The 27,101-nt window shown below is 43.3% G+C and overlaps 1 protein-coding gene across 3 annotated transcripts; it reads right to left on the reverse strand.

The window, feature by feature from the left end:
* On the reverse strand, positions 1–25,710 carry LOC123995060 (cAMP-dependent protein kinase inhibitor alpha-like). Of its 3 annotated transcripts, none has more exons than XM_046298347.1 (3): positions 25,571–25,710; positions 2,005–2,164; positions 1–813 (listed from the first exon to the last, which is right to left on the reverse strand). In XM_046298347.1, the coding sequence occupies exons 2-3, from the start codon at positions 2,135–2,137 to the stop codon at positions 731–733; spliced, it is 216 nt and encodes a 71-aa protein (XP_046154303.1). In that variant the 5' UTR covers positions 2,138–2,164; positions 25,571–25,710; the 3' UTR covers positions 1–730. The 3 variants fall into 3 exon arrangements, with proteins under 3 accessions (XP_046154303.1, XP_046154305.1, XP_046154304.1); XM_046298349.1 differs by lacking the exon at positions 25,571–25,710 and adding an exon at positions 15,367–15,478; XM_046298348.1 differs by lacking the exon at positions 25,571–25,710 and adding an exon at positions 11,491–11,661.
* Positions 25,711–27,101: the final 1,391 nt, after the last annotated feature.

The raw sequence follows: 27,101 nt of genomic DNA on the forward strand, positions 1-27,101 counted from the left end.
TACGTAGAGGATAATGTTTATTAGCTGCAGTGGACATTGAAATGCATCTTTACAAGGAAGCAAATATAAATTACAGACCGAAAATACATATATTTTTTTACTTCTAATAACTCAGTTGATAATAATGTTGATTTTAACAGTAAAAAACACACAGTAGAGGTTTGTACTGTAGCACACTAATAAATCACAATTATAAGGTATAAATTGTACTTACATCACCAAATGGAATGTTTATACTTTTGTTGTGCAAAGAGACATTCCTGCAACTACATGTTAACATTCTGAGAAAATGCTTTCATTGGAACACCTCTGTATGCAATGTATGTACAAGTCCCTCTCACTCAAATATGAAATGACGTTTTTTCAGAGTCATGCCCAACTGTCAGCCACTTCACCAGTTCACTGCATATGCTAAAATGAACAAGACATAAATGCAGGCTCATTCACCGTACATGTAATGAATTATGGGTAATCTTGAATGAATACCCCCTTAAAGCTACAAAGAAACAACCACGTCATTCCTAGCGACAGAGCTCTCCCTTCCCTTCATCATCCAACAGCTCTTTAAGTTTTCATCATAGGTGCCCTGATGTTGCATAGCACGGTGCATGGCGATTACAGTTGTCTGGTCAATGGGGTTTGTTTGAGGAGAAGTGGTCCATGTTAGAGACAGTCTCTCTCTTGTTCTCCATCTTCTCTCGTAGTCAGTTAGCCAGAGACCAAGGCCCAATTACGTCCCCTCTGCCTTCTCCTCACCCTCTGTAGGACTCTTCGGTGGGTTTCCAGAGGACGAGCCCTCTCCTCCTTCATCATCTGAAAAACACACAGCATTCATTATTTTCGTCAGAAAGATATCATTGAAAATGCCTAAAGGTCCATGTAGTGGAAAATGGCTGCATTCCAATTATAATCCAAGCTGTGTACTCTCCCCTCTTTTGTGTTGCTTTGTAAGATATGGGTGATATGTTGCATTCGCAAGATAAAAGGAATATGAGATTACCAACCTCAGCACATAACGTATAGCTAGCTAGCTGACACCTTGAATATCAACAGAGACTAATCATAGCATAGACCCTCAACTCAACCGCTTTGTTCATATCCAGCATTTTAAAACTGTTTCGAACACTGACAAAGTGCAATACGCCACGCCACATAGAGATGAGAATCTTCTGAGGAAATGGGCCAATACCGACTGCTTCCAGCCAGACACTTACAGTATTTAATTCTACCGATCAAACACTACTCTGCTTTGATCCTCATAGGACAAGGCCTAGGGGATTTATACTGCAAATTGCAGGCAACTATGTTCTATCTGGTTCATGCCCTCTATAACATGAGGACCTATGGAACCCGACATTGCACTGTAGCCACTAAGTGAAAAGAAGCAGCGCTGAGTAATACAGTTATATACTGTATCTACAGAGGCCTCCAACTAACAATTACTTCCCCACCCCTATGAACCAATGCATTGATTGGCTTCCCCTCACTGATAGATAGCCCTTTCCAAATGACCCTCACAGCCATTGAGCTATTAGTAAAAAGAGAGAGATGGCTGTTCCCTTCTTTAGTTTCCATTTAAACGGTTGAAGCTGTGGTACATTTTCCATACTGTTAACTTCCAGATGCCCTTTCCACTAAACCCGGCTTGATTAATGGAAAGCTGGATATCCAGACAGACACTTGCTAATGGTGATGGGTACTGGGCTGGTCGGTCCTAACAAAAGCACTCAACCATCTATTAATGACAGAGTGCTTTGTTCTCTGTTCAGTGATGCTCTGCCATGCTTTTCCCTTATATTTAGGTTTGGATTGTATCATTTATGGAAAGGTGCAATACTACATCTAAAGTAAACAGGTAAAATTGTTAATCTAAATGTTGAGATGAAAACAGAGTGAAAGCATGCAGGCCTATGTATATTATTGTAAATATTGCTGAAAGTAATATTGCTGAAAGTATGCAGTCAAGTACTGTATGTAATTTAAAAAATACATTTCACTACCCACCTACAACTGAAAGCTCTGCTAGTTTGTCTGATAGGTCAGCAGGCCCCGCCTCAACGATATCAGGTACAGCGTTCCTCCGGCCAGTCCTCCCCGTGGCTGCAAAGTCGGTGACAACAGGCTCCACATCAGTCATCGCTGGGCCCTGTCCTCATAGCATAGTCTGGTGGGAAAGGAACACAACACCATAGTGTATTTTATGTCTAAACATATTGTGACTGGTTGATAAACACTGCGTTATAAATCATTGCACAAGCTCTCAGTCACACATCCCAGTACAACAGAATATCTGTAGTGCATATTACAGAGGTAATCACTCACAGGAGGCTGGTGGCACCTTAATTGGGGAGGGCGGACTCGTGGTAACGGCTGGAGCGGAATAGGTGGAATGGTATCAAATACATCAAACGGATGGTTTCCATGTGTTTGATGCCATTCCATTGACTCAGTTCCAGCCATTATTATGAGTCGTCCTCCCCTCAGCAGCTTCCACTGTAATCAATGTATTGGGCACGCTGCACTTTTAACAATAAGCAGTAACAGGCCTAACATTTTCTGGAAAAAAATGATGTTCAGAATGAATCAGTCTGTATTTCTTCGTCTGGTAAAGTGTCATGCTTTTAACTCCAACTATCTGGTAAGGTATTGTACAGTGTAGTAAAGCTCTACAGACAGAAACCTGATATGAGCAATATTACAGATCATAGTGCTTTCACTAAGAGCACTGCTTCAATACCCTGCTCTAATGCCAGTTGGTCCTTTAGCTCTAGTCTAAATATCCAGGACCTTTGTTAACTTGACCTAAAGGCCATTGATTGGTATTACTACAGGGACATATACATTTGATCAATATTGTGATCAATACTTAACTATGTGTTACGCAACCTTTCCTGCAGCTCCATTTCCCCTTTGAATAAACAACCCTACGTTTTACATTATGAGACCAAATGTTGTAAGACGAAATAATATGCAATGCAGTGTACAATTTGACCAGCAGAGGGCGCATTTCACATCAATACAGTATTGTAGGTCTAATAATAATCTGCTGTGCATGTTAAACAGGGAATAAACCATTCCCTCTTGTTTTGTTTTGTTAACGCTAAGTAAAGATACTCAGACATTGGATTACAGTCTCTCCTGGACTATTCACTATTTTATATTTTTAACACCAGCGATCACATTTAGACAGCCTATACATTTCCAAAGGCAATATGTCCTACCTCCAAGAACACAGCACACACACAGATAGTGCCTAAAAAACCCATCTAGCCATCCTTCAACAGATGGTGCATCGCCTCCAGTGGGTGTAGATCAAGGCCGTAGGTGATAAGCACCCACTGGATGTCACAAGATTTAGAATTTAATCAAAACCCCCTAAATCAACACAGGCTATTCTTGGATTAGCTTTGTCGCTATTTTAAATAGGGCTCCAGTTTAACACCTGGGGCACCGGTGAGGCAGGTCAGACAGAAGCAGGGAGACGTTAGCCAGAGTCAGGGCCCAGCAGGGAGACGTTAGTCAGAATCAGGGCCCAGCAGGGAGATGTTAATCAGAATCAAGGCCCAGCAGGGAGACATTAGTCAGAATCAGGGCCCAGCAGGGAGACATTAGTCAGAATCAGGGCCCAGCAGGGAGACATTAGTCAGAATCAGGGCCCAGCAGGGAGATGTTAATCAGAATCAAGGCCAAGCAGGGAGACATTAGTCAGAATCAGGGCCCAGCAGGGAGACGTTAGTCAGAATCAGGGCCCAGCAGGGAGACATTAGTCAGAATCAGGGCCCAGCAGGGAGATGTTAATCAGAATCAAGGCCCAGCAGGGAGACATTAGTCAGAATCAGGGCCCAGCAGGGAGATGTTAATCAGAATCAAGGCCAAGCAGGGAGACATTAGTCAGAATCAGGGCCCAGCAGGGAGACATTAGTCAGAATCAGGCCCAGCAGGGAGACATTAGTCAGAATCAGGGCCCAGCAGGGAGACATTAGTCAGAATCAGGGCCCAGCAGGGAGACATTAGTCAGAATCAGGGCCCAGCAGGGAGATGTTAATCAGAATCAGGGCTCAGCAGGGAGACATTAGTCAGAATCAGGGCCCAGCAGGGAGATGTTAATCAGAATCAAGGCCCAGCAGGGAGACATTAGTCAGAATCAGGGCCCAGCAGGGAGACATTAGTCAGAATCAGGGCCCAGCAGGGAGACATTAGTCAGAGTCAGGGCCCAGCAGGGAGACATTAGTCAGAATCAGGGCCCAGCAGGGAGATGTTAATCAGAATCAAGGCCCAGCAGGGAGACATTAGTCAGAATCAGGGCCCAGCAGGGAGATGTTAATCAGAATCAAGGCCAAACAGGGAGACATTAGTCAGAATCAGGGCCCAGCAGGGAGATGTTAATCAGAGTCTGGTCCAAGCAGAGAGATGTTAATCAGAGTCTGGTCCAAGCAGAGAGATGTTAATCAGAGTCTGGTCCAAGCAGAGAGATGTTAATCAGAGTCTGGTCCAAGCAGAGAGATGTTAATCAGAGTCTGGTCCAAGCAGAGAGATGTTAATCAGAGTCTGGTCCAAGCAGAGAGATGTTAATCAGAGTCTGGTCCAAGCAGAGAGATGTTAATCAGAGTCTGGTCCAAGCAGAGAGATGTTAATCAGAGTCTGGTCCAAGCAGAGAGATGTTAATCAGAGTCTGGTCCAAGCAGAGAGATGTTAATCAGAGTCTGGTCCAAGCAGAGAGATGTTAATCAGAGTCTGGTCCAAGCAGAGAGATGTTAATCAGAGTCTGGTCCAAGCAGAGAGATGTTAATCAGAGTCTGGTCCAAGCAGATGTTAATCAGAGTCAGGGCCACGCAGAGAGATGTTAATCAGAGTCTGGTCCACGCAGAGAGATGTTAATCAGAGTCTGGTCCAAGCAGAGAGATGTTAATCAGAGTCTGGTCCAAGCAGAGAGATGTTAATCAGAGTCTGGTCCAAGCAGAGAGATGTTAATCAGAGTCTGGTCCAAGCAGAGAGATGTTAATCAGAGTCTGGTCCAAGCAGAGAGATGTTAATCAGAGTCTGGTCCAAGCAGAGAGATGTTAATTAGAGTCTGGTCCAAGCAGAGAGATGTTAATCAGAGTCTGGTCCAAGCAGAGAGATGTTAATCAGAGTCTGGTCCAAACAGAGAGATGTTAATCAGAGTCTGGTCCAAGCAGAGAGATGTTAATCAGAGTCAGGGCCACGCAGAGAGATGTTAATCAGAGTCTGGTCCAAGCAGAGAGATGTTAATCAGAGTCTGGTCCAAGCAGAGAGATGTTAATCAGAGTCTGGTCCAAGCAGAGAGATGTTAATCAGAGTCTGGTCCAAGCAGAGAGATGTTAATCAGAGTCAGGGCCACGCAGAGAGATGTTAATCAGAGTCTGGTCCACGCAGAGAGATGTTAATCAGAGTCTGGTCCAAGCAGAGAGATGTTAATCAGAGTCTGGTCCAAGCAGAGAGATGTTAATCAGAGTCTGGTCCAAGCAGAGAGATGTTAATCAGAGTCTGGTCCAAGCAGAGAGATGTTAATCAGAGTCTGGTCCAAGCAGAGAGATGTTAATCAGAGTCTGTTCCAAGCAGAGAGATGTTAATCAGAGTCAGGGCCACGCAAGGCCATTTGGACTAGAAATGTAATTGTTTTGACTTGGGGCGGTGAGTGACTAACGGTGTTTTGCAGTGGTGTAAATTACTTAAGTACAATCACTTTAACATACTACTTAAGTATTTTTTGGGGTACTGTACTTTACTATTTATATTTTTGACAACTTTTACTTCACTACATTCCTAAAGAAAATATTGTTACATTTTGGATGCTTAGCAGGACAGGAAAATGATCCAATTCACACATTTATCAAGAGAACATCCCTGGTCATCCCTAATGCCTTTGATCTGGCAGACTCACTAAACACACATGCTTTGTTTATAAATTATGTCTGAATGTTAGGATGTGACCCTGGCTATTCGTAAATAAATAGAAAAACAAGAAAATTGTGCCCTCTGATTTGCTTAAAATATATAAGGATTTTGAAATGATTTATACTTTTACTTTTGATACCAAAGTCTATTTAAAACCAAATACTTTTACTCAAGTAGTATTTTACTGGGTGACTTTTCTATTAAAGTGTTTTTACTTTTACTTAAGTATGACAATTGGGTACTTTTTTTCACCACCGGTGTTATGTATGGCCAGCTTCATGTGGCCAGCTTCATCTGTGGCCAGCTTTAGAAGACAGAATGCTGGTTAAGCAGCATGGCCCATATAAAGGCCCTGTGTGCGCTGAGAGTGAGACCCTCGGAGGGAGTGATCCTGCATGTTTAAAGGCCCACTGCTAAACACATGCATCCATAACTGTCTGAGCCTACAGAGAGACTGCTGTATTTGGACTTGGGTCCCATCCAATAGAGGGCTCTGGGAAGCAGTGGAACCAACAGTGCCCTCACAGAGTGGGAGCAGCAGGAACTGGTGTTGGCATTCTCCTCAGTGCAGCCATTCAATCATCCACGTCCACTGGAATAAAAGGAGCTGGCTGCGTTGCCAGCAGGCCCCTGTGCCAAGCAGCCAACGAGAGCCCAGTGCCAGGAGACAGGAGGGAGGCAGCAGCTTGTGTATGTTTGACTGAGAACATCACTGCCCACTGTTGTTAGAAACACAAGCTTGTCTCCGTATGGTTGAGCTCACTCACACACTGCAGCAAGGAGGGCGTCGTAAAGCATCCTATGCATATGTGGGATGAACGGTGTCGGTGTGTAAAGGCCTATTGTTGTCAGAATCAGAAAGGATAGAATCTGACTACAGGCTAGACCACTAAAGACTGACTATAAGAGCCTTGCCAATCAGCAAACATGTTTCCCTTGAAAGGTCTCCCGAGTGGCGGAGTGGTCTAAGGCACTGCTTTGCAGTGCTAGCTGTACCACTAGAGATTCTGGGTTCGAGTCCAGGCTCTGTCGCAGAAGGCCGTGACAGGGAGACCCATGGGGCGGCCCACTTAACCCGGAAGCAAGCCGCACCAATGTGTCGGCGGAAACACTGCACCTGGCAATCGTGTCAGCGTGCACGGCACCCGGCCGCCTCAGGAGTCGTTAGTGCGTGATGGGACAAGGACATCCCTGCCAGCCAAACCCTCCCCTAACCCGGATGGCGCTGGTTGGGTTGTGTTTCGGAGGATGCAAGGCTCTCGACCTTCGCCTCTCCTGAGTCTGTAAGGGAGTTGCAGTGATGAGGCAAGACTGTAACTACCAATTGGGGAGAAAATGGGTTAAAAAAAAATGTTTCCCTTGAATGTAAGCAAGGAAGTCAAATATCTTGAAGCCTGGTAGAACCAAGCCTGATTGCTGCATTCACCATTCTGATTCACAAGTGTAATAGAATGATAAACACAACTGGTTCTACTTCAACACATGCATTATCTAATAACAAACCCTTCCAAAACAAAGACTGCCAATCCAGTCTTGATCCTTAACAGTATTGGAGTAGCACAACATCTTATCTCCTTCTAATTATTTACAACTTTCCAGCTACAGTACAGTATGACAACAATAATTTGTTAATGGAGAGAAATCTCCTCATTCCTGAATGCGTTTCCTTTCATGTCTATTTATGATAATGCTTGATGATTACCCAGCTAGGACATTTGGTTCCTTGGAAGTTGTGGGAATGTAGGTTTTGGTTTCCCATTGGTTCTGGGAACGAAGCCATACGTTTTTTGATTGGAACGTTTTTTTTAAACGTTCTGAAAACGGAAGTGAACATTTCGTCTGTTCTGGGAATGTTCATTTTTAGGTTGCAGGGAGGTTCTGAGAATGTTTTACTATGGTTCCCTAAAAATTCCTGGGAGGTTTTATTTATGTTCCGAGAACGGAAATGATAGGTTATCTGTTCTGCAATTAAATTGGGGATTGGATTGAAGGGACAAATATAGAAAAATATACTAACCGAGCACAGCACAGATGACTGACATCTCTCCATCAGATGAAGACATGAAACCCAGATAACAGTTCCAAAATGCAAACATAAATCTGGAATATCTCCAAAACATTTGCAATTATTATTGTCAACAACAGAGGAGGTAGAGCCGTCTTTCATTTCAGGCACGTCAAAGCTAAATATAGAAGGTAACACTACTTGTGAAGTACACACATATGTCCATAAATATGCAAAAATAGGTCTAAACGGCTGACCTAGGAGTGGACCCTGGGAGATGAGTGATTCATGTTAAAAACTCAGATTATGTTCCAACTCATCAAAAATATCAAATCAGTTGTAAATGGACTTAATATTTGAAAATGGACACTCATTTGAAAAACAAGCCCATTTTATTGACTTAATGAGCCATCCCTTTAAAACATAGAATTGGTTATAGGGACAACAGGACTATACAGATACTTATATATGCAGCAAGCACTCAGGCATACGATGAACAATGTATGACGTGTGACCACTCCACGTTACGTTTTATGAAGCATGAAAAGAAACACACCGTGTAAAAAAAACTGTGGGAACATAACGATCAGGTCAAAAACGTATTGGACATGTAACCCTCAGGTCGTTTGGGTTCTATTTACGTTCCAACAAACAAGATAAGCAAAACATGTTTGAGTTCAGTGAATCTTCGCTGCTCTACGGAGTGGGGATAAGATGTGCACAGCCACTGTGCCGCAATGCCATTCCATTCACATGGCATTTCCCAGGAGACACTGTACAGACTAAAACTAACTCGGCACAAAGTCGTAAACACACTTAACTCGGCTCTGCTGCTCTACTACTGAGAATGTTTCACTGCAGAACTCTTTGTGGAAAATATCTGGTTCAGCCACCGACTGTCTTTCTGATTACTTTAGGGGGAAAAAAATTGGCGTTGACTGATCAGATCAAATGATGCCATAAAGAGCCGATGTTTATTAACAGTGAGAATCGCAGAATGGTGAACTAAACAACGGTGAACTAAATGACTGTGGGTGATATTAGATTGCTTCTTGTGTAAATATGTTCTGCCTGAAATTTGAATGGAAACCTGTCCTTAGTTGTAAATGGAAGCTTCTTATGTCATGTGGCCTGTCCTCACAACCTGTCAAAGCGTCGTTATTTTAGTGGCTTGAATTGTCTCACCAAACTAATGGCTGAACTTTAAACCGTCTCCCTCTGTCCACCAGTGCTGTTTGGACCAATGTGATGAGAGTGATGACCTAGAGCAGCTTGGCTGAGTGTGGTAAGGGTAACGGCCATTGGAAGTTCCTACTCCTGTGTCAGGACAGGAAACAACACGTGGAGCCCCATTTCATTTACTTAGTGACGGCTTGAAAGATAACCATCACTCTGGGCTAGGCTGACCACCACTCATCACTAGCGCTGCACACCCTGCCAGCCACAAGGTTTCTTGATCCTCCTCATATTAAATGGAGAATATAGCACACTTTCAATAGCCCCACCGCCTCTTAATCTACCTGGAAATAAGCTTTCGATTGAGGTAAGAGGATTAATAGGTGAGGGAAAGTGGAGCAGTTACAACAGCTCAGATGTGACACAGGGTGCAGAGTCAACATGCCAATTAGCTCATAAGGGAACGAAAAGAACTTCAGTGCAAGTTTCTATTTCAACCAACTGTTTCCAGAGCCTTCTATAGTATTTCATCTCTAGGTGATAAATACAACCAGCTGTCATAAAGGCCATTGTTGTGATAAGGTTAGCCGACAGTACCCGTATGTCCGATTGCCAGGAGGCTTACATGGACAGATATATGTGATCCTCTGTGGCTCAGTTGGTAGAGCAAGGTGCTTGCAATAGTAGGATATTGAGTTCAATTCCCAGGACCACCCATACTTAAAATGTATGCACATGACTGACAAAGCATCTTTGAATAAAAGCATCTGCTAAATGGCATATACAGTAATAGGTGGATGAACTGCATGCAGAATGAAAAACACCTGAGGCTCCACCATGGCAGGACCTTTGTCCCTGGGTTCCCCCTCTTCTTTCCACTCCACTGAGAGAAGAGAGAGCTCCCAACGTCTGATAATGAGCCGTGTTCAGTGGGAAACTTAAGGGAATGAAGTCACGGTGAATAAACAGTTGGCTGTTCATTATTCAGGTGGGTCAGGGACTCTCCTTGCTGTAGCCCCAAACAAACAAAAGAGTCCTGCTCACAGAGCATAGTGAACAGACTGCCTCTCCACTCCCACTGTTTACTCCCACTGTTACCCGGTCATATAGCAGCGCAAAGCATAACATGACATCATTGTCTAATTGTCCACTGAGGTATTATTGAAAACAAAGATTTTCCACAGATAGAAGATACTCTACAAGGAAGAGAAATGTGACATTGTCCTATTTATATCTGAGAGATGTCCATCCAAGAGTGTTGTATCCTGCCCCTATGGGCTCTTTACCCAACCCAGTGGTAGCTCTGTTGATCCCGCTGTGAATGACAGCGTGGAAGGCCGGCCCGTCCTCGGTCTGTCCCTCTCAGCAGGCTCACAGGCTTTTCCCAGCAACCCTCTGTCCAAAAGGGCAGCATGTGACCGAGCGAGCGGTCAGATAACACGGCCAACACAGAGAGACTCAAGCAAGGCAATGGGGATGACTGCCAAACATAACCTAGAAATACTGTGACAACATTTGATTAAGGCACAGCAGATCAGAAATATTTTTAAAAAACAAGCGCGCACATAACAGCCATTAGGCTAAGGAAGAAAATGAGTCATCTCTTTGAATGTTGTAGGAGCTGATGTAACTGATAGGAAACCACATTTACATTGCGAAAACATGCAATTAAATGAATCACGGGCATCACGGCTACAGTACAGTGTGTCTCTGCACAATGTTATTTCAGCATTACTATAAAGCCTTGACAGCAGATGCCCACTTGATCATGTTACACTGCTCATTGGACCTCTTCTACCCAGAAATAAATCCTAGTTGGGGAGCCCACAATATCTCCTCTCAACTACTAATATTTGTCATTTTTCTATGGAAAGATGTCATTTGAAACAAAGCCTACAGAAGTTGCCTCCATGTTTTGCAGCATAGAGAGGTTAATTAAGTAAATGTCTCGCATAGCAGCCGGGAAGAGAAGAGGGCCCTCCGCCTCCATATAGGGCTATATTTGGACAGGCGATCTCCTGATGGGATTTAGAGGACACAGCTCCCAGGGCTGCACATTCTCTGTCACTCATATGTAAGAGCACCAAACTGACAAGTGACTTTAATGCACTGAAAAGCTTATCTTTTTCAAATCACTGAGTAGGGCTCCTCCAGGGTATTTCCAATCGAGAGATTCATAAGCCTGATTGAGCATCTCTTCAGTTCATACCATCTGCAAATTCTTGTTGCCATTTCTCAAAAATATCCTACGTTATTGTAGCTAGTGTCACATCTGGTCAGACAGAGTCATTCTTAAAGCCACTGATGAGCTCATAAAACGTCTTTATAAACACCCCCAGTGCTCAAAGAATACATATTACAAGCAATGGAGAGAGAAAAAACCCAAAACATACTTAGCAGGCGAGTTGAAGATGCTGTGCAGGTAAGCCGGATGAGAGGTTTTAATCTTTCCCTATTTATAGCCAAGTGAGTTGGCCTGAGCAGCAGCAGCGAGGAGAGATGGAGACGAGGCAGAGCAGAGAGGCAATGTGATTCATCTTCTACTGACCACTGTAGAGGCGGGACCACGGTAGTTCTCCCATTCCAGACGGAGGGAGAAAGGCCGTCCCTGGCGGATGCCTGTCCTGTTGGCCACCTGCCTCCTCAAACAAACATGAAACATTCTCCCGATAGGCTTCATATGGGCTGTTTCCCAAATGGCACACTATCCACTGTATAGTGCACTCTGTTTGACCAGGTCAGCATAATAGGTTTTGGGTTGGCATTTGGGACACAAATATGATCAAATCCCTCCAAGATTTACTAAAATCCTTTGAAATGGATAAGTCAATTGGATATCTTACATGCTTTGAAGTGTAGAAAGCCAGTACCTGATCTTGAAATAAGCCACAACAGAGCTTTGGAAAACAGCTGCCCGTGGCTGAGTTGGCAATTTGCAGAACACAACACATTGAGGTCTTATTGAAGTTAAGCATTTGAGGAACAAAATGCATTTTTCAATTAATATTTCTGTAAAAGTCCTAACTAAGTCATAATAGCTAAGAAAATCACCCAGATGCCTAAAATAGTCCCACAAAAAATACAATACCGAAACAAACATTTGTGGTTTTCAGCCAATCAGCATTCAGAGATCAAACGACCCCGTTTATCATCACAATTAATGCATATCTTAGATGCTGGTTTCAAAGCTTGATGCTGTGACCCGTTGTGTTGCCAGGGGCATCTTCGAGACTCACTGTCAAGTCATGGCCCTCTCCCCAAGGAAGCAGCCTGTGACTTTGAAAAGGCTTCCTCCCTTTGCACTTTGTTGAAAAATCACCTTGAGAAGATTTATGAGGAGTTTAATGTCGGGGAGAACAAGAGTCAGGGAGCGGAAATACTGAAAGCCGATTCATTACACACACCTGCCAGAAGAGGCAGGCACCCCAACACTGTAACTCCTCTCTCTGGTCGGTCTGATGGCCTCACCATTATGTGCCCGAGTGACAGTGACCGTATCAAATAAAAACAGCTCTCTGTGCTCAATTGAATACAATTGAATAATTGATGATATAAGAGGATTTGAATAAAATATTCATATTTTGTACTGTGTATATGCACACACATGCACTGGAAATCTCTACAAATAGATCTTTATGGTGACTCATCTATTTGGCTACATGTGAAATAACACATTTTCAATAGGCCCAAAGACCCTCCTATATAATCAGTCAATCAATTCATTCAGAAAGTATTTACACCCCTTTACCTTTTCCCACATTTGTTGTGTTACAGCCTGAACGTAAAATGTATTAAATTGCAATTATTTTATCACTGGCGTATACATAATACCACATAATGTCAAAGTGGAATAATGTTTTTAGACATTTTTACAAATGTATTAACAATGAAAAGCTGAAATGTCTTGAGTCAATAAGTATTCAACTCCTTTATTAGGGCAAGCCTAAATAAGTTCAGGAGTAAAGTCACATAATCACATAATAAGTTTCATGGACTCACCCTGTGTGCAATAATAGTGTTTAACATAATATTTTAATGACTGTTTCATCTCTGTACCCCACACATACAATTATCAGCAAGGTCCCTCAGTCAAGCAGTGAATTTCAGATACAGATTCAACCACAAAGACCAGGGAGGTTTTCCAATGCCTCACAAGGAAGAGAACCAATAGATAGATGGGTAAAAATAAAAAGCAGACATTGAATATCATGGAGCATGGTGAAGTTATTAATTACACTTTGGATGGTGTATCAATACACCCAGTCACTACAAAGATACAGGCGTCCTTCCTAACTCAGTTGCCGGAGAGGAAGGAGACCGCTCAGGGATTTCACCATGATGACATTAAAACAGTTACAGAGTTTAAAGGCTGTGACGGGATCAACAACATTGTATTTACTCCACAACACTCACCTAATTGACCTAAGCGAAAAGAAGGAACCCTAACAGAATAAAAAATATTCCAAAACATGCATCCTGTTTGTAACAAAGCACTAAAGTAATCGTGAAATACATTTGGCAAAATAATTAAGTTCTTGTCCTAAATACAAAGTGTTATGTTTGTGGCAAATCTAATGCAACACATTACTGAGTATCACTCTCCATATTTTCAAGCATAGCAGTGGCTGCATCATGTTATGGGTATGCTTGTAATCATTTAGGACTGGAGAGTTTTTCAGGATTAAAAATAAAATGTAATGGAGTTAAGCACAGGCAAAATCCTAGAGGAAAACCATGTTCAATCTGCATTCCACCAGACCATGGGAGATGAATTCACCTTTCAGCAGGACAATAACCTAAAACACAAGGCCATATCTATACTGGTGTGGCTCAGAAAGACAGTGAATGTTCCTTAATGGCCGAGTTACAGTTTTGACTTAAATCTGCTTGAAATCCTGTGGCAAGACCTGAAAATTGTTGTCTAGCAATGACCAACAACCAATTTGACAGAGCTTGAAGAATGTTGAAAAGAAAACTGAGAAAATGTTGCACAATCCAGGTGTGGAAAGCTCTTAGAGACTTACCCAGAAAGACTCACAACTGTAATCGCTGCCAGAGGTGATTCTAACATGTATTGATTCAGGGGGTTGAATACATATGTTAGTGTTTTATTTTTCATACATTTTTCATCTACTTTGACATTTGAGTATTTTGTGTAGATTGTTGACAAAAGAAAGACAATTAAATTTTAATACCACTTTGTAACAGCAAAATGTGGGTGTGATTAAATGTGGGTGTCAAGGGGTGTGTCAAGGGGTGTGATTACTTTCTGAAGGCAGTGTATCTGTACAATTTCCACATCAATTTATCTTAAAACAATCCAGATTAACAAGGTTTATTACACATGAAAGGAAAAACAATCATCCAAGACTCTTGGATAACATGGTGCCTCTTGGGCAATTCAAAAGACTGATTGAGGACCTTTTACCTGAATAATGTGTTTTTCTATGATTGTGTTTTGCTTTTCTAGTATTGATATGAATATTGATATGTACTGCTGTATATACAGGGCTAATCAGTAAAATAAACCTTGGTCTCAGGATAACTCCCTGTCAAAATGGTTGCGGATAGTTCACCCAAATGACACATTGGTTTCCTTACCCTGTACGCAGTCTATGGACAAGGTATGAAAGCAATCCATTCTTTGGTTTAGATTCCCTAGCACGGTTTCCACATGCTAACGTTTTAGCATTTTTGGCACAAATTCCATTCAAGTCACGGGACTGATATTAGAATTTTTCACACATCATGTCCAAATAATTCAAAAGTATCTCAAATGGATTGTGAAGCTCAACAAAGTCACCTAGCTGCATTGAACATGATGCGACGAAAAATGCTAATATCAGTCCCATGACTTGAATGGGATTTGTGCTACAAATGCTAAAATGTTAGCATGTGGAAAAAGTTCCAGGGAAACTAAACCAAAGTATGGATTGCTGTCATAACTTGTCCATAGACTGCTTACAGGTTAAGGAAACTAATATGTAATTTAGTAATTTATTTGCAAACTATTGCTTGTAAATAAAATAAATAAAAACTTTAATCATCAATGGCTTTAATAAATAATGAATTTCCTCACATTCGAGATAATTCCTGCCAGAGGTTAATAAAACACTTTGTGAATGAAACCCTTGTCTTTATATCGGCCCATATATCATGCGTGACTTCATGAGCAGACAGGTGGTTTGTCTAGCAGTAAATGAGAGTACCATTTCATCAAATCACATAGGGCAGTCTACAATAAACAACCGGCTTGCTGAAGACCTTACCAGGCAGTTGTGCGGTCTGCTGGGGCCAAACAATCACAGCTAGGTGGTCTATTTCAGATTTGTTATTCCTCGTACAGTATCTCGTTCGACCGCAGCTTCATCAACAGAGTGCAACGCAGGATATAAAGCAGGGTGACGAGTACAGCCTAGATTGCTTGTGGTTTATCTTTAGCCTCTGTGATGACTCAGCTCAAATCCAGTGATTTAAGATTACACAATCCTGGTTGTTTTATTGCCCCAAGTCTCTAGACTTTACACAAGGCTGGATAAAGACAAGGATTAGGCTTCACAGCTGTGTGACTGTGGGGCTCTTCATCTACTGTGTGCACTCTGTGAAATATAACGTGTATGGTTATAATTTATGCAGATGGACACTACTGGTGAAAAGTTTGAGAACACTTAGTCATTCATGGGTTTTTATTTATTTGTACTATTTTCTACATTGTAGAATAATAGTGAATAATACATCAAAACTATGAAATAACACATATGGAATCATGTAGTAACCAAATTAGTGTTAAAAAAATCTAAATATATTTTTTATTTGAGATTCTTCAAATAGCCACAATTTTCCTTGATGACAGCTTTGCACACTCTTGGCAGTCTCTCAACCAGCATTTCAATAAACAGGTGTGCCATCTTAAAAGGTAATTTGTGGAATTTCTGTCCTTCTTAATGTGTTTGAGCCAATCAGTTGTGTTGTGACAACGTAGATAGCCCTATTTGGTCAAATATTATGTCCATATTATGGCAAGAACAGCTCAAATAAGCAAAGAGAAACAACAGTCCATCATTACTTTAAGACATGAAGGTCAGTCAATACGGAAAATGTCAAGAACTTTGAAAGTTTCTTCAAGTGCAGTTGCAAAAACTATCAAGTGCTATGATGAAACTGTCTCTCATGAGGACCACAACAGGAATGGAAGACCCAGAGTTACCTCTGCAGCAGAGGATAAGTTCATTAGATTCAAGTAACAGACACATCTCAACATCAACTCTTCAGAGGAGACTGTGTGAATCAGGCCTTCATGTTAGAAGTGCTGCAAAGAAACAACTAGTAAAAGACACCAATAATAAGAAGATACTTGCTTGGGCCTAGAAACACGATCAATGGACATTAGACCGGTGGACATCTGTTCTTGGTCTGATGAGTCCAAATTTGAGATTATTGGTGAACGGATGATCTCCGCATGTGTGGTTCTCAGCATGGAGGAGGAGCTGTTATTGTGTGGGGGTGCTTTGCTGGTGACACAGTCCATGATTTATTTAGAATTCAAGACACACTTAACCAGAATGGCTACCACAGCATTCTGCAGCGATACGCCATCCAATCTGGTTTGGGCTTAGTGGGACTATCATTTGTTTTTCAACATCCAAATTGAGATGGTTTGGGATGAGTCGGACCGCAGAGTGAAGGAAAGTAGCCAACAAGTGCTCAGCAGATGTGGGAACTCCTTCAAGACTGTTGAAAAAGCATTCCAGGTGATGCTGGTTGAGAGAATGCCAAGCGTGTGCAAAGCTATCAAGGCAAAGGGTGGCTATTTGAAGAATCTCAAATATAAAATATATTTTGACTTGTTTAACACGTTTTTGGCTACTACATGATTCCATATGTTATTTCATAGTTTTGATATCTTCGCTCTTATTCTACAATGTAAAAATAAGATAGTACAAATAAAGAAAACCCCTTGAATGAGTAGGTGTTCTAAAAACTTTTGACCGGTAGTGTACAATGTGGTTTATTTGTGTTTTAAAGTAGATCTATGTCTGTGGTATGAATTACCATCTGTGGCCCTGGGAACAAGGAACCCAACCTGTGTTGTGATCTTAAAATGACTTCTGCTGGTACGCACCAGTGCACTGTGTAGACTAGAATAACATAATTGCACATGCTCCCAGTGAGAGCTAAGTACTCTCATGGGGTTGCTGCATGTGTGTCATGTAAGACTGGCACTGCAACATAAAGTAAGCTCCACTGTCCACTTTTCAGTGACTGGCAGCTGGTGACCCAAAGGGACCAAGACAGAGAAGGATGGACAAAGACAAACCAAGACGGTAGGAACCTCGGAGGAATACCACTGTTCACTGTGGGTCAATGGGCCAATAAGCACATTTGGATCGAAATCCAGTGTGGCAACAACAGGGAAGTGGAGATTTCATCCCCAAAATGTTTATTTACAGCCTGCCAGGTGGCGCATTGGTCTAAGGCTAGCTGTGCCACCAGAGACTCTGGGTTCGAGCCCAGGGTCTGTCGCAGCCGGCCACGACCGGGAGGTCCATGGGGAGACGCACAATTGGTCTAGCGTCGTCCAGGTTAGGGAGGGTTTGGCCGGGTAGGGATGTCCTTGTCTCATTGCACACTAGCGACTCCTGTGGCAGGCTGTGCACGCTAACCACGTACCAGGTGCATGGTGTTTCCTCTGACACATTGGTGTGGCTGGCTTCTGGGTTGGATGTGCGCTGTGTTAAGAAGCAGTGTGGTTTGGTTGGGTTGTGTTTCGGAGGACGCATGGCTTTCAACCTTCGTCTCTCCTGAGCCCGTACGGGAGTTGTAGCGATGAGACAAGATAGTAACTACTAACAATTGGATACCATGAAATTTGGGAGAAAAAGGGGGTAAAATTCAAATAAATATATATATTTATTTTTTTACTCCAAAAACATGATCAACTTAACACTCCACTACAGTACACAACATAAGACTAATGTAGTATGGATAAAGCATTAGCAGTACATCCAAAACTAGTTTCCTCGTATTCAATATTTCACAAAAAGGACGTGTGTGTGTGTGCAGCAGCCTCTGGAGGCTGTTCTGACACTGGCAGAGCAGTCCAGAATGACAATGTTAGACTCCCACAATGGGCCAGATTTGTGATCATTTTATTGAGTCAATAGTGAGAGGAGCGAGAGCATGCTTGGCTAAGTGCTAAAACTGATGCGGTTTCACAAGAGCCAATAGAGAGAAATATTAACGGCTTCTTTTTGTAAGCACTAACTCTGCCATGGTTCGTTGGACAAAGCCTATGGGAAAGTTAATTTAGTTATTGTCGTTTTTTTGGATAAATACAGAAAACAGAGAATGTGGTGAACACAGGTTTAGGAGATTTGATACGTTTTGTTCTATGAGATCATCTTCATCAGCTAAAGTCACGTTCTGTGCATTTTGAAGCATTTATGTGATTTCAAAAAAACACATACATGCTTCCTAATTCATAAAGGTCATGTTAACTGACTGGTATTACAATCATAGAACAAAAATGTATAAAATCTCCTGAACCTGTCTAGCGTCGTATTTTCAACCTTTATCCCACAACCATATTATTTCCTCATTCATTTTCTCCATAGGAATGGCTGAACGAACCAGAGGTAACTCAGTTCCGTTTTTTAGGACTACAAGTTGACGAGGTCTATTAATTACCGTAGGGCAGACTAAGCTGAGAGGGAGCGAGGCAGAGGAGAGGAATGATGGGAAAGAGGAGCCCTCCTGGGGCATTGCTAGTGAAATACCAGCACTGAAACTGTCAAAGGCAGAAACAGATGCCTTGATGACACTCACTGAAGCAGAAAAAAAAAACTTCAAACAGCATGAGCCACAACAAAACCGCTTTCCTGTAGCAGGCAGACTGTAGTTAAAGATGGCCAAATTGAAATTCCACCTATTGTCAGCGTTTACCTGACTAAGCCTTAATCCTTTCAGACGCCATCTTTAAAAAACAGTTGGTCCCTGGGGATTTAAGGTAGAGGTGTCTTCGATCAAACTCCTGATGAGTCTCTAATCAGGTTACAGCTTACCCTCCTTGTTTGATACAATAAAAAGCACAGTTTCTGTCATGTTTGTCATTTATTATCATGTCTTGTCCCTGTGCTTCCCATGCTATTCGTTTCCCTCTGCTGGTCTTATTTGGTTCTTTCCCTCCTTCTAGCCCTCTCTCTCCCCCTCCCTCTCTCACTCTCTCGCTCTCTCTTCTCTCTATCGTTCCGTTCCTGCTCCCAGCTGTTCCTATTCCCCTAATCATCATTTAGTCTTCCCACACCTGTTCCCGATCCTTTCCCCTGATTAGAGTCCCTATTTATTCATTTGTGTTCCGTTCCTGTCCCGTCGGTTCCTTGTATTGTATTCACCATGCTGTGATTGCGTTTCGCCCTGTCCTGTCGTGTTTTTGCCGTGATTGTGTATCGCCCTGTCCTGTCGTGTTTTTTGCCTTCATCAGATGCTGCGTGTGAGCAGGTGTCTCTGTCGAACGGCCTGCGCCTACCCAAGCGACCTGCAGTCTGTGGCCGCTTCTCCAGTTGTTTCCCCTCTACAAGTCTAGAGGATTTCTGTTATTCCGTTTTGGACTTAAATAAACTCTGTTTCTGTTAAGTCGCTTTTGGGTCCTCTTTCACCTGCATGACAGAAGGAACCGACCAAGGAATGGACCCAGCGACTACAGACGCTCGTTACACTGCCGTCGAGATCCAAGGAGCCATGCTCGGCAGACACGAGCAGGAATTGTCTGCTGCTCGCCATGCCGTGGAGAACCTGGCCGCTCAGGTTTCCGACCTCTCTGGACAGTTCCAGAGTCTACGTCTCGTGCCACCTGTTACTTCCTGGCCTGCCGAGCCTCCAGAACCTAGGGTTAATAACCCACCTTGCTACTCCGGGCAGCCCACTGAGTGCCGCTCCTTTCTCACGCAGTGTGAGATTGTGTTCTCTCTCAACCCAACACATACTCTAGAGAGGACTTACGTCATTTCACTCCTTACTGGCCGGGCTCGAGAATGGGGCACAGCTATCTGGGAGGCAAGGGCTGATTGCTCTAACAAATTCCAGAACTTTAAAGAGGAGATGATTCGGGTTTTTGACCGTTCAGTTTTTGGTAGGGAGGCTTCTAGGGCCCTGGCTTCCTTATGCCAAGGTGAACGGTCCATAACGGATTATTCTATTGAGTTTCGCACTCTTGCTGCCTCTAGTGAAGCCGGCGCTGCTCGCTCGTTTTCTGGAGGGACTCCACGCAGTGGTTAAGGATGAGATTCTCTCCCGGGAGGTTCCATCAGATGTGGATTCTTTGATTGCTCTCGCCATCCGCATAGAACGACGGGTAGATCTTGTCACCGGGCTCGTGGAAGAGAGCTCGCATCAACGGTGTTTCCCTGCTCCGCATCGCAACCATCTCCCTCCTCTGGCTTTGAGACTGAGCCCATGCAGCTGGGAGGGAGCGAATAAGGAGAGGGAACGGAGGATCACCAACCGCCTGTGCCTCTATTGCGGAGTTGCTGGACATTTTGTTAATTCATGTCCAGTAAGAGGCCAAGCCCATCAGTAAGCGGAGGGCTACTGGTGAGCGCTACTACTCAGGTCCCTTCATCTAGATCTTGTACTACTTTGTCGGTCCATCTACGCTGGACCGGTTCGGGTGCTACATGCAGTGCTTTGATTGACTCTGGGGCTGAGGGTTGTTTCATGACGAAGCATGGGTTCGGAAACATAACATTCCTTTCAGACCGTTAGACAGGCCTACGCCCATGTTTGCCTTAGATGGTAGTCATCTTCCCAGTATCAAATTTGAGACACTACCTTTAACTCTCACAGTATCTGGTAACCACAGTGAGACTATTTCTTTTTTGATTTTCCGTTGTTTACACCTGTTGTTTTGGGTCATCCCTGGCTAGTATGTCATAATCCTTCTATTAATTGGTCTAGTAATTCTATCCTATCCTGGAACGTTTCTTGTCATGTGAAGTGTTTAATGTCTGCCATCCCTCCCGTTTCTTCTGTCCCTACTTCTCAGGAGGAGCCTGGCGATTTGACAGGAGTGCCGGAGGAATATCATGACGGTCTTCAGTCGGTCCCGAGCCAACTCCCTTCCTCCTCACCGGTCGTATGATTGTAGTATTGATCTCCTTCCGGGGACCACTCCTCCTCGAGGTAGACTATACTCTCTGTCGGCTCCCGAACGTAAGGCTCTCGAGGATTATTTGTCTGTGTCTCTTGACGCCGGTACCATAGTGCCTTCTTCTTCTCCGGCCGGGGCGGGGTTCTTTTTGTTAAAAGAAGGACGGTACTCTGCGCCCTGCGTGGATTATCGAGGGCTGAATGACATAACGGTTAAGAATCGTTATCCGCTTCCCCTAGTGTCATCAGCCTTCGAGATTCTGCAGGGAGCCAGGTGCTTTACTAAGTTGGACCTTCGTAACGCTTACCATCTCGTGCGCATCAGAGAGGGGGACGAAAACGGCGTTTAACACTCCGTTAGGGCATTTTGAGTACCGGGTTCTGCCGTTCGGTCTCGCCAATGCGCCAGCTGTTTTTCAGGCATTAGTTAATGATGTTCTGAGAGACATGCTGAACATTTTTGTTTTTGTCTATCTTGACGATATCCTGATTTTTTCTCCGTCACTCGAGATTCATGTTCAGCACGTTCGACGTGTTCTACAGCGCCTTTTAGAGAATTGTCTCTACGTAAAGGCTGAGAAGTGCTCTTTTCATGTCTCCTCCGTTACTTTTCTCGGTTCCGTTATTTCCGCTGAAGGCATTCAGATGGATTCCGCTAAGGTCCAAGCTGTCAGTGATTGGCCCGTTCCAAGGTCACGTGTCGAGTTGCAGCGCTTTTAGGTTTCGCTAATTTCTATCGGCGTTTCATTCGTAATTTCGGTCAAGTTGCTGCCCCTCTCACAGCTCTTACTTCTGTCAAGACGTGTTTTAAGTGGTCCGGTTCCGCCCAGGGAGCTTTTGATCTTCTAAAGAACGTTTTACGTCCGCTCCTATCCTCGTTACTCCTGACGTCACTAGACAGCTCATTGTCGAGGTTGACGCTTCAGAGGTAGGCGTGGGAGCCATCCAGGCATAAGGTTCACGCTTATTTTTCTCATCGCCTGTCGCCATCTGAGCGCAACTATGATGTGGGTAACCGTGAACTGCTCGCCATCCGCTTAGCCCTAGGCGAATGGCGACAGTGGTTGGAGGGGGCACCGTTCCTTTTGTCGTTTGGACAGACCATAAGAACCTTGAGTACATCCGTTCTGCCAAACGACTTAATGCCCGTCAAACTGTTTCGAGTTTGTGATTTCTTACCGTCCGGGTAGCAAGAACACCAAGCCTGATGCCTTATCCCGTCTGTTTAGTTCTTCTGTGGCTTCTACTGATCTCGAGGGATTCTTCCTTATGGGCGTGTTGTCGGGTTGACAGTCTGGGGAATTGAAGGACAGGTTAAGCAAGCACTCACGCACACTGCGTCGCCGCGCTTGTCCTAGTAACCTCCTTTTCGTTCCTGTTTCCACTCGTCTGGCTGTTCTTCAGTGGGCTCACTCTGCCAAGTTAGCTGGTCATCCCGGTGTTCGAGGCAATTCGCCAGCGCTTTTGGTGGCCGACTCAGGAGCGTGACACGCGCCGTTTCGTGGCTGCGTGTTCAGACTGCGCGCAGAAGAAGTCTGGTAATTTTTTTCTGCTTCTGCTCCTGGTCTTGCTGGGTCTCAGTCTGTTCCCTGCCATCGCATCTCTCCTGTTCTTGTCCCTGCCCTTGCTGTGTCTCAGTCTGTCCCTAGTTCTCATTTTTTTTTAGAGTAGTACCCTAGTTTCCCTTTTTATCGGTTACGGTCCTGAGGAGAGGAGTTGGGTTCTTTCTCGGGACGTGCTGGACCGTTTGATCTATGATTTCCTCCGTTGCCGCCAGTGTTCCTCCTCGAGAGCGCCAGGAGGCGCTCGGTGAGTGGGGGTACTGTCATGTTTGTCATTTATTATCATGTCTTGTCCCTGTGCTTCCCATGCTATTCGTTTCCCTCTGCTGGTCTTATTTGGTTCTTTCCCTCCTTCTAGCCCTCTCTCTCCCCTCCCTCTCTCACTCTCTCGCTCTCTCTTCTCTCTATCGTTCCGTTCCTGCTCCCAGCTGTTCCTATTCCCCTAATCATCATTTAGTCTTCCCACACCTGTTCCCGATCCTTTCCCCTGATTAGAGTCCCTATTTATTCCTTTGTGTTCCGTTCCTGTCCCGTCGGTTCCTTGTATTGTATTCACCATGCTGTGATTGCGTTTCGCCCTGTCCTGTCGTGTTTTTGCCGTGATTGTGTATCGCCCTGTCCTGTCGTGTTTTTGCCTTCATCAGATGCTGCGTGTGAGCAGGTGTCTCTGTCGACTACGGCCTGCGCCTACCGAAGCGACCTGCAGTCTGTGGCCGCTTCTCCAGTTGTTTCCCCTCTACAAGTCTAGAGGATTTCTGTTATTCCGTTTTGGACTTAAATAAACTCTGTTTCTGTTAAGTCGCTTTTGGGTCCTCTTTCACCTGCATGACAGTTTCTCTCTGCATTTGTTTTATCAGACATTCCTGAGAAAAACGTTTGATGTGTAGATATGACACAACGTGATAACAGGGAAATAAGTGGTACCAAACTGCCCTTTTCATTCCCATCATGTGGGCAATTACACACACTAGTAGGCAGACAACATTACTAATTCTCTGTCATCAACTCAGCCAATGAACAGGATTATACAAATGGGAGGCACCTAAACTCATTACCTGAATACATGCTTTTAAAGTACAGTCAATACTGACCAATTTGGAATGATCTACTGTGACATAAGATCCTTAGTGACAGGCAGATGATGGTCACTGGTCCACAAGAATGATGAATAGTTATATTTGCATATCTAACACCGGACAACCTCCAGGTAGCAGGAATATGTCCCGAGCTGGCAGCTACCAGCTCGGGACATACAAACCCCACCTCTAAGGTGAAAAGGGTAACAGCGTTCTTCCCATTTCTCTTTACCTTTCCAGAGAGTCATAACAATGGTATAGCGTTGCGAGGTGAAGGAGCGCTGAGTCTATTTGACAAAGTGCTGACCAAAGGAAGCGGAGGGGGGGTGTAAACGCCACGTCCCCATGCAACTTCAGCTGTCCCTCTGGATATGCGTTAAACAGCATTTCACTTCTACTTTTAGTATCCTCTTTAGAAAACACAGCAGTCCGTTGACAACAACAGCCTGGTCCAAGCTGAGTGGCACTGTTTGGGCGGTAATCTGACACCTACACTACGGTCATTCTAAACTTATACAATAATTATGGTGGAGAAAGTCAGACAGATTGTGCGATGGGGTCTGGAAATGACATGTTACACAGGATTCTAAAGACTAGAGCAGGCAGTCAACAGATTTAAGACTGGAATTTGTCTGCAATCTCTTCCCTCCCAGTGTCATAATCAACACATTTCCCCAGGCTGGCTCATTATTCTGCCAGTCATGTCGTCTCTCAGGGCAGGTGTTGACTGGTGGATGTGTGGATGGTGGGAGTGAAAGGAATAGCATGGTGCTTACCCTCTACTCAGCAGGAGCTAGGGGGTCGAACACTGGAATGGAATGCATGCTGTAATCAGGAATAAACCCAGTGCTTGGAGATCACCATAAATACAACATCCTACTGCATGATGCACGTAGAGCAAACACTGTTTCAAACCATAGGTTTGAGTTGTCATCGGAAAGGTTTTAGCTGAGTGTCACCTTCCTCAAACAGCTTATTCAAAAGATGAGAGCCATATAAATGTGACCATGCTTTATTTGATCAGTGGGAATAATATAATATAATATATCATGTAAAATAAATGAGGAAACACTGTTTGATAGAATCAGTATTGTTCCTCGTGATTGCACTGCTAAGCTATTTGAAACATGTATGGCATTAAATCAAATCAGCTAGGTGTTCAGACAGAGGGACAAACAATTGAATTCGAGATAGGTGAGCTTTGTCTCAAGTATTGAATAGCCTTCAAAGGCTAATGTCATTTGGAATGAGAGGAGGATTTGTCCTTAAAATACAACGACCTTATGAACAATTGATAGTAACCCTGATTATCAATCAATCCAAGTAGCATGATATTCGTCGATATTCTCCTGCTTGACAAACAACATGATTGTTCAATAACAATGGAATGAATGTAGCCTACAACGGATAGATCGATTGACAAAAAGGTTGCTCCAACATCTGCACATTGTATTCTATAGTGTGTTTGACATTGCATATACGGCATTGTCATGTGTGGAATTTACATGACTGAAATCCTCTGGCTGCAGATTTCAACCGCAAGTAATGCCAACAATAACCAGCTGAATTAAGAACCGTATAACTTGCGCATAAATTAGGCTTCAGCAGCCTGTAGGTTACTTGTCGGCATTGGGCAACAACCTGACGACGAGTAACCTTCCAAAACACGACATATTGTGACACTTACTTACCCAATGTGTAGAACAAATGGTTGTTACAATAATGTGCTTTAAATGCGCTCCCCCGAAATATATATTTCACAATCGACAACCCATGGATAGGACGCGTTGCGCACAGTCCATCCTCATCGTGATTTCCTCTACTCTCTTTATTCTAGTGAGAGGAACTATATCCCCGACACGGTGACATCACACAGACATACTTCGCACGGGAACGCGCAGAGGCCAGTGCGGGTTTAACTTGAGCACGTTTGTTTCGTCCTCTATCACAGTATCTTTGAAGTCTATTATAATGTAATTACGACCCTATATCACCAGTTTGATGGACATTCAGATTGACATATGCTCTGATAAGGAACTGATAATGTAGTATTGGCATTTGCATTGCATAAGTTTGAATTGAACTGTCATGCAATGAAAAACAAAGCCTTTGGCCTACAATGTCATTATAGCAATTCCAGTCATTGCCTATTTCTGATGGATAAAGACAGTTTACCAAATGAATGCTTGAATTCCTTACTTGTCTAGTGGTTCATTTATTTGTATAATAAATATGCATCATTGAACACATGTATGCCTCCACATTATTGCTCTGTTTCCAGAAATAAAATGAGCAATGAGGTTTTCTGTACATTGTGAAATGTGACATTAAATTCCAGAGTAGACAGGCAGCCACAGAGAAAAATTAGTTTTCCAAGATATAATTGTGCGTATCTGCATGGAAGGACAGTGAACACACTTTTTCAGCTGGAGAATACACAGACCAACTGAACGGTTACAATGCCAAACACAGCACAGTTGTGTGTAATGAACTGCATGTATCGAGCGCAGTTCCATTTCAAGAGTTTCAAATCGTCTGGGTCTCTTGTGATGTTGAGATTTGTTGTACTTCTTTGTGAATTGCATTCATTTCCCCCAGAGGGATATGCGATAGTAAGTATCTTGGAAAGGTAAAACAAACTAACTCTAATATAAGTATGCGTACTGCATATCTGCAAATGTGATTTCACTTATCACTGCATTCAAACAACTATCATATACTGAGAATGTATGAAATCCCTTTGGTGAATTAGGCTGCTTCCTATCAATGCCATTTGTTTTATGTACTGTCTGAACAAGCAGTAGCTGTTGCAAAAGAATAGCCACTGCTTTGACTTAGATTAAATGTGATTTAAAACCATCTGTCACTGTTCTTACTGTATAGAGTAGGCCTATGTCAGGCTTTCATGCAAACTAAACAGGTTAAGAATGTATAATTAGATAAGGGAGGAAATATATCTTCTAAATCTAACTAAAGCAATTCAAATGGCAACATGATCAGACTGTGCTCCCCTTCCATAGCCAAAATTAGGGCAAGGTACCTGTCTTATAAACTGATGCCCATGTGAAATCCATGGAACCCATGAAACCCATGAAACCCACAAGCCAAGGCTCGTGTAAGACTACTTACATACTTACTAATTTACATGTGAAACCCAAGATACTCATGAATGACTTCCTAATACTCCATAGCCAGAATATGTGATTATCCAAATTAGCCTAA

The sequence above is a fragment of the Oncorhynchus gorbuscha genome, linkage group LG14 (assembly GCF_021184085.1).
Source record: "Oncorhynchus gorbuscha isolate QuinsamMale2020 ecotype Even-year linkage group LG14, OgorEven_v1.0, whole genome shotgun sequence".
Classification (NCBI taxonomy): domain Eukaryota; kingdom Metazoa; phylum Chordata; class Actinopteri; order Salmoniformes; family Salmonidae; genus Oncorhynchus; species Oncorhynchus gorbuscha.

Coding starts and splice junctions, on each gene's coding strand:
- LOC123995060 (XM_046298347.1), bottom strand. CDS start 2,137: ATGACTGATGTGGAGCCTGTTGTCACCGACTTTGCAGCCACGGGGAGG. Junction 814..2,004: donor AGCAGAGCTTTCAGTTGTAG/GTGGGTAGTGAA, acceptor TGTGTTTTTCAG/ATGATGAAGGAGGAGAGGGC.